This window comes from Cajanus cajan, chromosome 2 (assembly GCF_000230855.2).
Source record: "Cajanus cajan strain Asha chromosome 2, NIPB_CcT2T_4, whole genome shotgun sequence".
Lineage (NCBI taxonomy): Eukaryota > Viridiplantae > Streptophyta > Magnoliopsida > Fabales > Fabaceae > Cajanus > Cajanus cajan.
Window position 1 is genome coordinate 44,542,586 of NC_138518.1, and position 13,582 is coordinate 44,556,167.

Sequence of the window (13,582 nt, forward strand, 5' to 3'; positions counted from 1 at the left end):
TTTAAATTGAGTTTAGTATCGAAAAAGTCAACGTTATTCTCTAAATATAGCGTCGGCTTTTCTAACACTAACTTAATTTAAATTAGTGTTGGAAAAACCCATGCTATATGTAAAGAATATAGTATCGACTTTTCTAATACTAACTTAAATTAAGTTTAGAGTCAAAAAAGCCAGCATTATTTCTTTAGATATAATGTTGACTTTTCCGACGCTAATTTAAATTAAGTTAGTATCAGAAAAGTCAACGTTATATGTAAAGAATAGCCTTCGTTTATCTGACACTAAACTCAATTTAAATTTAACGTCAGAAAAGATTATGCTATATCTAAAGAATAATGCTGGCTTTTTTGACACTATACATGTTTTGAGAGAGATAAAGATAATTTTTTCAATCTTATATACACATAATGTGTCGTGGTGTAGTTGGTTATGAAGTTAACTTAACGCATCGAGGTTCTAGGATCAAGTCTCGACAATGCTAAAATAATACGAACGCTTAAATGATAAGCTAGAAAAAGAAGATGAAAAAAAAAATTGTAGTTGACAGCTTGGCTGACACATAAAAATTTGCGTCAACTTATTTAGAATGAGCTAAAAATCGATAAATGGCCAACAATAAATATAATATTATGTTAATTTTTATTATTTAGAGTCAATTTTGGCTTACTATAAAGTAAAACATTTTTGTAGTGGACTATCTCCAAGCTTTTACATTGAGGGCCACATAAGCATAAATAAGAGCCTCTCCCACCACAGCAAAGATAATTTAATGTTGTTGAATTAAAGTGATAGGGACTCGTCTTAGTGAGAAATTATGTATTATATAAATAATTTCCAATAATTTTTTGATTTCACATTCAGCAGTATTGAAAATGCGTGAATCTCTATGCATTTTGGATTTGTTTTATTGCTTAAATGTTGTATATAAAACATACTTTAAACAAAAATATATTCTAATAACATTTTCATTGTAACTTTTTCTTTTAGATAAAATAAACTTTCAGTTAGCAATTATGTCTTGATTATAATACAGTTTATCGTTATACTGGATGGTTCAAGTATATGTAATGCATTTCAGGGATAAAACTTTTCTTTTTCTTGTTCTAATACTATAAATAAAAGGTCATAGCTATCTGCTGGCAAATTTTCGAAACTCTTTAAAACTATCTAGTGTAATAGCATCTCCACAGAAGCAGGGATAAAAGAATGTTGACTCACCAAAAGTATATTGCATTTTTTATTTACTCAACATCATGATTCAACAAAAAATACCATCCAAGAACATTTTCATTATCATTTTCTCTTTAAAATCATAGAATCTAATTCGGCTATTAATTACATCTTTGTTACAAGATCATGTTTTATTATTAAAATCATATAGATATTTTTTTTACCAATAAACTTCTTTTACTCGTTCTACTACCAGAACAAAGGGAATTATTATATTCCTCCTTCCTTCTGTATTCCTTTTCTTTCCATATAATATTTGAGCAAATTGTTAGGGCCTTCTATTTACACCTGCTATTATGTCATTCGTTTAATCGTAGAAAATTGCGAGTATTTAAATTAGATTTACAAAGTTTTAGAATGTATTTTTATTTTTTTAGTTAAAAGATTATTATTATTTTTTTAATGAAAGATTATTATTGCTTACTGACAACTAGTAAATATTTTAGCATTTAGAGAATATTTTTAAATTAATATTTTAATTTACACAATGCACTAAATAAATGCTATTTTATATAACTTTAATTTATAATTAGATATCGAACTGTGCGATGCGCAGAATATATAATTTAATTATTTAATTTGTTAATTTAAATATAATTTCTTCTATCAATAATTAATTTATTATTATAAATATTTATTTATTTTACATTAAAACAATATTTAAAATAATAATTTAACATTTAATCTTTTTAGCATAATTATCAACATTATATTTCTTGCATAGATATTTTATATCTTTTGGAAAAAAAAAACAGTTAAACGTGTTTTTCTTATTAGAAGTTTTAAGACATGAAAGAACCCTATGTTTTTTAATATTGTATGAGTATGCTATATTATGAAATTAAAGTGATTGATATCTAAGGATTTATTTATCTTCCAGTCGAGTTAAATTAATTTAAGGCAAAATTTTAAGATATTAGTGTAAGATCAAAAAATTAATTTTCTAATTATAAATTTTTTTAATTAATTAGAATCAGGTGTTAACTTAATATAAATTATAATATAACCAATTATTATTGTAATTAATTTTATTAAAATAAGTCTAAATTATTATACTTAAATATGCAAAAATTAGTATGAATTTATCACATGTAAAATATGTAAAAAGTAAGAATGAAAAATATTAAAAAAAAAAGAGTTAATATTAATATTTTCATAATTTTATCATGTAACCGATTATTATAAATGGTCAGTTATAACAAAATTTTATTAATTTTAATTTTAAGTGAGATCATATAAATAAAGTATTTTAGATGAAATAAACATAAAGATATTATGATTTTTAATATTCATAACATAGAGGAGCTAAAATGTGTTTTTTAATTAAATATAATTAGGTTGGTATATATCTTTGAATTTGAAAATTTTTAAAATAATATAATATGTACAATTAATGATTGTTGGTAACAATAATTAAAATTAATTATGAATTAAATTAATTATAATTAAAAGATATTAAATAATTATTTTTAGGTTACGTAGCATATAATTTAGTTAATTGATATTTAATTATAATATTCACCATAGGCAACCCAAACAACTACAACTCCCACAACTCGCGATATATAGCAATTAAAGCTATTAACAACATACAACATATATTTTATCATAACAAACAACTTTATAACAAAAATACATTAGGTCCACCCCCACAAAGTGTCCCTAAAGGTTCGACTCAGCTCTGATACTATACAGTGTAACGACTAGTCAGGTCTCACACAATCTATAGCAACATGGGAAAATTCTAACTTGCATTTCCCTTACCATACACAATTAATGCATTGGATAATACATCATCATTAAATAGTTATATACATACTAGAAAATAACAACTAATGTCCCATGTACATATATATATGACTGATAATATAATGTAATATTCTATACAAAACGACTGGCGGCCTACAACAAAAGTTTCACAACAAAAGCCTTAGCTCTCCTACTGAGTCTCACCAGAGTTTGTTAACCCGCCACAACACCACCTACTCTTGATCTGCTCGCTTACAATGTATGGTCATGGCAGTCCCAATCCACATGGAAACATGCAAGGGGTAAGCTTACAACAATAATCATCACAAAATAACATCGACATAAAATAAACAACAATAGAATTCAACATTTAATCTTTACATCTTTCAACTTTAAAACGACAGGTATAGGGCATCGTTAGGAACTTCGAAGAGAACCAAGTATAGACAACAATAGGCGATTGCTCAGGTGTGCCACTTAGATTCGGAGATCCAATACTACTGTCAAGACAAAAGGGTTTGGGTATGGGCCTACCACGACCTTGGCTTGCATCACCAATCCACATATGGAGTTAGCCCACTCACTACCCTCCAAGTACCACGCACCCTCTAGTACCTAGTCAAAGACTACATCTCTAACTAGATACCTTACTCAAATTGGTCATTCAATCATGACATGGATCGACTACTTCCATGTAGCCCACACAGTACTAAGGGATTCAACTTCAAAATAACTTTCAACTTATCACTTTAGTATTATGTATCTCAACATAGGACATATATCTTCATCATATTTCCCCAACTTTACCACTTTACAACAATAGACATTTTTATACAACTACAACAATAGACATATTTATACAACTTTACAACAATAGTGATCTTCACAACAATAAGCAACATAATAACATCTTGAGTAAATAATTTAAGCAACTATAGTCATCAAAAAATATTAATCTTTTATACATCATCTACTTATATTAGCACCCAACATTTTCATCACATAATACAACATATATCAACCTAAGCACCCAAAACAACTTTCAACTTAACCAAATCACTTATTGTGAAATGACAATTTTCACATAAAACAGCATATTGAAGTTATACTACTCCTATCATTCTCTTCCTTAGCTCAAATAAAAGATAATAAGATTTCCTACAACTCTCATAAAGACATCAACTCCTAATTCTATCATCTACTTTGTTAAAAATTTTAAAAACCGCAACAGCTCCAACCAAAGCTGATAGCTTGACCCTTGTTCACTAAAACAGACATATTTGGAGTTATACTGCTATTGGAATGCTCATCCTTATCTCATATGAAAGATAAGAAGATTTCCTACAAATATTATGAAGATATAAACTCCTAATTTCATCATCTAGTTGGTTAAAAATTTTAAAAACCGCAACAGTTCCAACCAATGCTGACAGCTTGACCCCTGCTCACTAAAATAGACATATATGGAGTTCCAGACCTCCGTTTTGGTTGATTCTAGTGTCATTGGAAAGCTAACATCCAAGGCTACAATTTTTATGAAAACCCTGAGACCAAATTCAGTCATTTAGCCCCAGTATTTCAGTGCTCAATTCAGCGTTCCAGATTAAACTTTCTGCCCTTCCATGACTGCCCACATGTTTTCCACCCAAAACCCATCAAAACTTTCAACCCTAAGAGACCCAACACCTGCACTTGCAAGAAAACAGTACCACTATCAACATGAAACTCATAAAACATCACAAACCTCACATGCAACAAGAAATCCGACCCAATCCATCAAATTCTTCAAATAACTCAAAATCCCACTTTCTAATTTCACACACACTAATTCAATCAACATGCAACCAACAATTTGCTGCAACAATACAACATTTTGTCTCAAAATCAACAAATTCCAACTTCTCTTACCTCGGAGGGAGAAAAAGTCCAGTTTCGAGCTCCCAGAGAAGAGAAGGAGAAGAAGAGAAATGGACTTGCTTCAGGGAGGAAGACTAGCCTTAGTACTTTCCTTGATTCTCAATAGTTCCACCTTCCAATATCAAACACAACCACCTAGGATTCAGCCAGGAAAAAAGATAATGGAAGGAAGAAGAAATGGAAAAATGAGAAGGAGAGGGTTGTGGGTGCGGGGGGTGCGGGTCTCACAATACTTAAAAAAATAATTACATATATAAAATATATAATTTGTTAACATATTACAAATTATTTGATATATATCAATAATAAGTTTACATAGACTTATTTAACTCAATAACTTGTCTTTTATATCAATTTTCAAAAATTCAACAGTTAAATTAAAAGTTCTTAATGTTAAAAGTCTATAAATTTTTAAAAGAATTAAAAACTATTTGATACTTGGTTTTATTAATTCAAATAGACAGATAATTATAAAAATATTTTATACATAATTTGACTTATGAGTCAAAGTATCAAATAGTTTTTAAATTTTTAAAAATTTGTAAATTTGATTTATGCATTATGAATTTTTAATTCAATAGTTGAATCATTGAAATTTAACATAAAACACAAGTTAGTGAAATAAGTATAATTAAACTTACTCTTAGAATAACTAAATTCTTCATCATATATATAGAGGTTCATTTACTCCTAGAATAAATTTATAGTAAGTTTTGATGAACTTACTTCACTCAATAGTTCATATTTTACATCAAATATTCTATATATTGAAACATGCTTGAAATGCTTTAATATACATAATTTCAAACATTTCCCGAAATTAATTGAAATTATTGGTTCAAAAGAACAAAATATCCTTGGTTAATTTCATGAGCTTAACCAGAAATCTTTTGGCCTAAAAATGATTTGAAAAATTAAAATAAGATTGTTATAATTTGAAATTCTTATTTGAGGGTATACATTTTAAAATTAGAATTCATTTAGCATAAAAATTCATTTATTAGGTAATTAATTAGTATTTTTACAAAACGTAATTAATATATAATAATTGAAAATTATGAAAAAAAATTGTGACAATCAGTTGAATATGAAAATTTGAGAGAATCAGTTTATGCGAGAAGCACCTTAAGCTTATAAAATTACAATTGAGTATACTTCATCGCACCATTCTATTTGTATACAAATTTGTTTGTAATTCTATTTATAAAATTGATGCAGGAGTTACAAGAGTTTTACTCAGCTAAGAGAGAAGCAAAAGCTAATATATAGCTGGCCTTTAGACATTGAGGTTCTTAATCTCTCCCAGGTTAGTTATTAACTTATTATGCTCTATTTTATTCTTTGAGGGATGAAATAAGAATTTATTGAGAGAAAGGAAATACATGGTAAGAGTGAGGAGGATCAAGAGTCCTACAACAGGGAAAGTCTATAAAAGGAACATGAACAAAAAAGCAAAAAAAAAAAAAAACCATAAGCTTGATTATATATGATTTCAAAATCCTTGAGTTTCTAAGAAAAAAACCCCCGAAAAATCCATGGCAGATATTAAATTCTTACATAAAATTCTTATGTTACACATGCACTCAAGCCAAATGTGAGCAAATTATGCTGTAACTCATTTCACTTTCTTATAGTAAACATCCAAGTTTGGACTTAATTAATTAATAGGACAAAGACCAAATTTTCCACAGATACCAAATTAAGTCTTATACAACTATTGAGCAACTTTATAATATATTTAGTTAGCATCGCATACTTTGTATACAATTTATTGTTTTGAGGCTTACAACAGATACTAATGTCATTGACTGTATCCATGATATTAACTGGATTTGCTTTCTGAGAGTTTATTGAAGCCCATGCATGCTAGCTATGCATTTTTGTTTTTTATATATGTTTATTACTGTGATGTGATTTAGCATCTAAAGCTACTGCATATATAGAAAAGCTGCTAGTTTGCTTCTCCAGAAAGTGTGTCATGACAGAAACATCGAAAAAGTTGCCTAATGATAAGATCACAATACTGAGTACTGGCTATTCTGATAGTTTTGATAAGATAATGAGTATATTGTAGTGACTAATGAGGCCTTTACCAATATATAAAGAATGAGTTTATTCACAAACTTTATGGATATCAGCAGAAGTACTTTTAATGGGAGGATACAATCTGCATAAATTGGAATGGAGACGGGTTAAAATTTATCCACAAAATTTAATGGAGATAGAAACGGATATGGATATTATAATACTTACCTAATATCCTGCATCTTTATTTATATATAATTAATTAAAAAAATATTTTATAATATAAATTTTTAAATTAAAATTATGAATTGCAATATTTTATTTATTTAATTAAGGTTATTGTATCTTTTTTATTTCTATTTTTAATTTTTTTTATTATTGTTGTAATTAGTTTCATCCTTAGTCTCATATCATGTTTTAACTTCTATTATTAGACGAAAATAATATTTATATTTGACAGATAAATATTTACAAAATATCTTTTGATAATGAGATTTATATATAGTATGTACAAAATACATATATATATATATATATATATATATATATATATATATATATATACGAAGGGGATTTACTTACTCAAAAGAGTAAATATATTTAGACGTACCTCACTCAACAACTAATATTTTACATCAAATTTTAATGATTTAATCATTAAATTAAATTTTTTTAATATATAGATCAAGTTTGCAAACTTTTAAAAATTTTGAAAGTTATTTGATACTCCATTTCTTTAATTTAAGTTGGCAAATAATCATAAAAATATTTTATACTCTGGTTTAAATTAATGAAACAAAGTATCAAATAGTTTTCAATTTTTTTTAAAATATGCAAACTTGATTTATATACATTAAGAAATTTTAATCCAATAGTTGAATCACTGAAATTTGATATAAAATATGAGTTCTTGAATGAAGTAAATTCAAATAAACTTACTTTTGAAATAAGTGATTGAATCCTTTCTTTAAATGTGTGTTTTTTTATTTAATATGCATAATTACTAATATTAAGTTTTAAAATACAATATTTAATTCCAAATTTTAAAAGTTTTACCATTATTACATAAAAGTAAGGCTAACAACAAATGTTCACTAACTTTTCACCTTTATATTTGTTTTTTCTTGCATTTTAAATTTTTGTTATAGGGAAGTGATCATTTTTTTTGTACCATGGTATTGATAGAAGTATCTATTGGTTTTGTCAAAAATTAGTCTCTTTGAAGACCTTGAATCCATTAAGGTTATCCCTCTCAATGTTGTTTTATTATCAAAACCAAGACTAAAACTCAAGACCTTGAGATTTGAGGACTAACTACATCATCGGACGATAAATGAACATTGGTAACGAATTAGTGGCCATTTTAACATGCAATAAAAAATCTAAAATTTCTCTATATATATTTGACATCTATAATCTCTATAAGTAAATTTAAAATTTTGAAGTTATAGAGTGTGACACCTCTACTCCGCATACCATAACACTTGAAATAAATAAAATTGAATCAAAAAGTTTATCATAATGAAAATTCATAATATTAAACATAGAGAGCATCATATTTTAACATAACAAAACCAACTAATATCCAAATGAAATATATTACAAGAAAACTAATAATTATCTCAAAACATGACAAAAAAAGATAATCCCTACGTAAGTCTCAATGTCATATCCTATTAGAGCATAAACCCAACTGCAAGTGGTAGGCCTCATCGACAATATCCTCAACCACATGATGTAAATCACCTGTAAGAACTTACACAGTACTACAGGATACACATTCTACATCAGTTTTTTTAAACATTTTACATCAATTTTGGAAACGATGTAAATTAAAACTGATGTAAGAAATCTCATTTTTACATCGGTTCTGCTAAAAACCGATGTAAAATATTGCATATTCTACATCGGTTTTGTCAACATTAGTAGGCAAAATTCATTTAGTCGATTACCCCAAAAATCTCTTATAGCATCACTTTATTAAAATAGTAATCACCAAAGTCATTTGCCTCCTGAAAGAACTAATGCACCTAAAGTGAAAAATAACTAAAATGGAGGAGGAAAAAAATAAAAAGGTTTTCTCTTTATGATTGGTACAAGTAAAAAACCATAAGAAATATTCAAAAAAACTAATAAATTTTGGAAATTAATTAATTTACACTATATATATTAGATAAATATTTATACATCAGGTAGTCTAAGTCATCAACAAGTGTCATTTCATCTAGTATAATAGCGTTGGGTAATTCTGCACTTTTTCAATGCCAAATAATAGCTTCCTAATAAATTTCACACTATTGTTTACATGCATTCTATAAGATATTGCTTTCATAACTTGTTTTTGAGCTACATTTTTATTGGGAAAACCCTTAGGAGATTTGCGGAACTAGAAATAAATAGTGAAGATGAAATTAAGAAGATATACAATATAATAAGCAAAACTTAGTGGGTAACAAAATAAAATGCGCCATCGAATTACAAGCTTTATTTTCTTATAGTTTTAACATTCAGGGCCAAACATTCAAGGGAAAAAAAGGTTTACTAGCAACCTCTCAAGTTTCAATAAAAATACAAAATAAGATGTAGCCATATATAGGAAGAGAATATCATTGTCGAACCCTACATCACCGTACTGCATCACGTGAGAGCCATAGTATGCACCTCCATATAAAGTGTTATCTGTAACCAAAAAACATAGTAGTAAAGGTATCAATCACACCAACTCTCAACACATACCAATGTTTGTCCATAAAATTAGATCAAGAATTTAACAAAAACAACAACTAAAATAAATCTCACTTATAACAAAGAAATCAAGGAATTGAATTATATTCTTCAATTTATATCCTCCAGAAAGCATAAGAATGAAATTAAGGGTGAAATTCAAGATGCAAGAGGGCACATATTCTATGCTCTGCTGGTTTTTTTTGCTTAACTTGAGAACTCATGTGATTGGTTTTCATTTTTTTCCTTGTTCAATGATCCACAATTGTTTAACCTTTCATTCAATGATGCACTTTTACTCTTGTAAGAAGCATTTTACTATTTCTGCATGAATTTGTGCATGTTGAACTAGACAAATACCAAGCAGATTTGATTTTTCACTAATTGAAGTAAAATCTCTTTACTCTGTTAATTCTGTAACCGGTATTAGCCACCATTGAAAATCTCTTAACTAAATTGTTATAAAATACATGTACTTGGGTAATAAATCACAAAACTGTTCTATTTTATTGATTTTTTTTAATCAATGGTGATAACTTTACATTTTATCCTTTAAAGGGTGTCCCTCACATTAAAGAAACTAAATCCAAGTTTAATCATAATCTCAGAAGAACATTCTCACAGCTCGGTATGAAAGCATATAATATAACATAAAATATTGTTGTTAAAGCATGTAACATTCTTACAAGTTGCTCTGTACCTGTTCATGATGGCAGTGCAAGGGTAAATAAATAGTAAAAGGAATTTATTTATACCTACCTGTTCACATCAACATAAACATTGCTAAACAAAATTTTTAATTTATTGTGAAGAAAAATATTAATGGATTATTAACTAAATGAAAAATGAAGAAAGGTAGTCAAAAATAATTTCATTGATATGGCTCTATAGTATGGTTTAGGTGTTTCTGAAATTTTTTAAAAAACAAAAGAGTTGGATAAAGGTGACTTAACAATAAAATGAAAACAAAAGTTGTTTCACCTTTTCTTGTAAGTTATTTTCTTTCCGTGGAAAGTTTTTAATGGTTACAAACTGATGGCTACCACCTGCAAGGAAAGGTTTATATTAATAATTAATTATATAAAATAAAATTAACCATTTTTACAAGTTTTTACTTGTGGAGTACTTAAACCAAAACAACCAGTAAACAAAAGCATTGCTGGTACAAGGGAATAAAAAAGAAAAATTACTTATTCTTCTATCATTGCTTGCAAGTTGTCAAGTTTAGGAATCTAGAAAATATCTAGTTTTCAATATTTGTTAAGGGCCAGAGTTTGACATTCCAAAATTCGACTTTTAGACATAGAACTCTATATTATATATTATATTCTTCCTTTTAATTAGAATTGCTAAGAATCCCTGTACCCTACGTAAATGATAAATATACTAAAATAGAAGAATTATATATTATATTGTAGAATGGAAGAATCACATTCTAAAACAAAAGGTTTTAAGTGCAACTTTTTTAGAGGCAAAGCCCCGAATGTTCCAGAATAAAAATTTTATGTTTAAAATTTTGAATTGATTAATACAACAATATTTACATCACAAAATCCTATTTTAAAGGGCTGGAAAAAATTGATGCCAATATCAACAGTAAAAGTTTGGACAAGCTTAAAACAATTCAATATACTAATATTAAAGATTAGTAAAAATGGTACAGAAGATTTTTTAACAAAACTGAAAGTTATATGAAGAGAATAAACCGGATTGTTTGTTGGTTGAGTCATTAGGACACGTGTAATTTCTTTAGCCAAACTACCCAGCAGCTGCCACCAAGCAAAAGCAAGCAGTTTAAGCATGCACTACCTGGGCAAGGTGCATCATCGTCCTTTACAGTAGCCACACACTGGTTTTATATTGGTTTCCAAAACTTTATCATCAACAATTGCTGACACCTAGTAAAATAATATATAATAATCAGTCAAAGTAACCAAATTCATAAAAGTGCATATTTATATCAAAATTGAAGCAAAAGTACCTTCTGCATTTTGTCAGCTTCATCTTCCTTTACAGTAGCCACGGACTGCAGTTTTATATTGGTTTCCAGAACTTTATTATCAACATTTGCCTACGTATAGTAAAAAGTATATGATCAGTCAAAGGAACCAAATTTAAAAGTACATATTTGTCATCAAAATTGAAGCAAAAGTACCTTAAGCATTTTGTCTGCATCGCCTTCCTCTGTTTTGGTAGTTATGCTCTATGGTTGTGTATTGGTTTCCTGAGCATTATCATAAACACTAGCTAACATCTGGTAAAACAACAGATAATCAGTTAAAGGAGTCAAAATGAAAGTACATCTATATCACCAAAATTGAAGTGACTGTGTACCTTCTGCATGTATTATCATCCTCGCTAAAATCACACAAGCTATCTACAGTAATAGATCTAGCAGTCTTGATTTTAGGCATGAATGCTGCAACAACAATTTGAAAACCCAAAAAAAGCTCAACTGAGTAATTCTTTCATAAAAAATACAAAATTGTCTCTCAAGCTACTTTCATCACTCTCTGAGAGAACATCTAGAAAGAAAAAAAATCATTGAGTTTAGGCTAAGAGCCATTATACATTCGCCAATCACAACATACAAAAACAAGGCGCAGAGTGAAAGAGTTGAATTTTAATTTCCAATAAAATAAATTACAGAGTTTGAAACAAAGCTGAGATCGAAAAACATCAGCTTAAGTCAATAGCACAGAAACCACTCGCTACTAAAACCTGAGAAGCAATTGAAAGCAGAGCAACCTCGCCATATAGTTTATGACAAAATGAAATGATGCACGAAAGAAGCATTCACATTCACACCATAATAGCATCAACTGTTTCATCTAACAGAACAGCGAATTCATTTCTCTGCTAGATACAAAACGCGATTCCACATTGATATTCAAAATCAATAAGAAAACCTAATTTCCTCCTCTCCATTTCAACATTCCACTCTGCCAAAATTTTTGATCAATAAACTCTCGACCTACGAATCACAACTTCGGTCCAAAGAACAGAACCCTAACTTCCGTCGATTCTAATCCCTAATCCTAAATATCATTATCAGAATGGAAAATAAGCGATTAACGTAGAGTGAGAAAGAACGAGAGAGAAGAGGCACAGAACAAACATACGCGAAGGAGCGTAGGAGAGAGCCGTATCGAACCAGAGTTCGGCCTTATTGGCATCCTCGTCGGACTCGCCTTTGACAAAATCGAAGAATCGCGGTGCGGAGAATTTGTAGCTCTGGTTGATGATAGTGGTGGCGCCGGCGATTTCCTCCGTCACAACCATTTGGGGTTCCGATTAGGGTTTCCTTCGGGAAATTAAGGAGTGACTAATAAGAGAGCGTGTGTTGTGTGTTGTTACTGGGAAAGGAAACGAAAGGAGCGAGGGAGAGGGAGAGTATAATAACACTGTAACGAAAGGAGCCTAAAATCGCCACCGCTCTAGGGTTTCAGATGCTTAGAGAGGGCAAGGGCCATGCGTGCGCGGGGGCAGTCAAATAGATGTTTCTCACTGTTACATCGGTCACTCAGTGAATCAATGTAAATCTCTTTAGGGTTATTCACAAAAATATCACCGTACTTTTAATACTATATCGGTTCCAAAATTGATAATATATTATATCGATTTCACTCAAAATTGATGTAAATAAATATGCTTTATATTATACATTTAATTACAAAAATGCTATCACATTTGATTTCTACATCAGTTTTATTAAAATCGATGTAGAATTGATGACATAAAATATTATCTTTCTAATAGTGACAATAGAGACAAATACAAAATAAGGGGAGTGAAAAATATATTACTCTAACTCACAGCGTAAGATGTAGTCGGACAATCAAACACAAACAAGACATATATATACATATATACATAACATAGATAGATTGGTAACAATAACTCATTTCACCCTTTAATGACATAATAATCAAATACC

General features: G+C 28.8%; 1 protein-coding gene across 6 annotated transcripts; it reads right to left on the bottom strand.

Annotated features, from left to right (window-relative positions):
- Positions 1-9,371: 9,371 nt before the first annotated feature.
- On the bottom strand, positions 9,372-13,176 carry LOC109812005 (protein TPX2). 6 transcript variants are annotated; one of them, XM_083068259.1, is made up of 8 exons: positions 12,768-13,176; positions 11,980-12,064; positions 11,801-11,899; positions 11,627-11,716; positions 11,455-11,543; positions 10,627-10,691; positions 10,346-10,404; positions 9,372-9,600 (listed from the first exon to the last, which is right to left on the bottom strand). In XM_083068259.1, the coding sequence occupies exons 1-3, from the start codon at positions 12,925-12,927 to the stop codon at positions 11,893-11,895; spliced, it is 252 nt and encodes an 83-aa protein (XP_082924385.1). In that variant the 5' UTR covers positions 12,928-13,176; the 3' UTR covers positions 9,372-9,600; positions 10,346-10,404; positions 10,627-10,691; positions 11,455-11,543; positions 11,627-11,716; positions 11,801-11,892. The 6 variants fall into 6 exon arrangements, with proteins under 6 accessions (XP_082924385.1, XP_082924382.1, XP_082924383.1 ...); XM_083068256.1 differs by having other exon boundaries at positions 11,352-11,543; XM_083068257.1 differs by lacking the exon at positions 10,346-10,404.
- Positions 13,177-13,582: the final 406 nt, after the last annotated feature.

Coding starts and splice junctions, on each gene's coding strand:
- LOC109812005 (XM_083068257.1), bottom strand. CDS start 12,927: ATGGTTGTGACGGAGGAAATCGCCGGCGCCACCACTATCATCAACCAG. Junction 12,065..12,767: donor TCTCTCCTACGCTCCTTCGC/GTATGTTTGTTC, acceptor TTGTTGTTGCAG/CATTCATGCCTAAAATCAAG.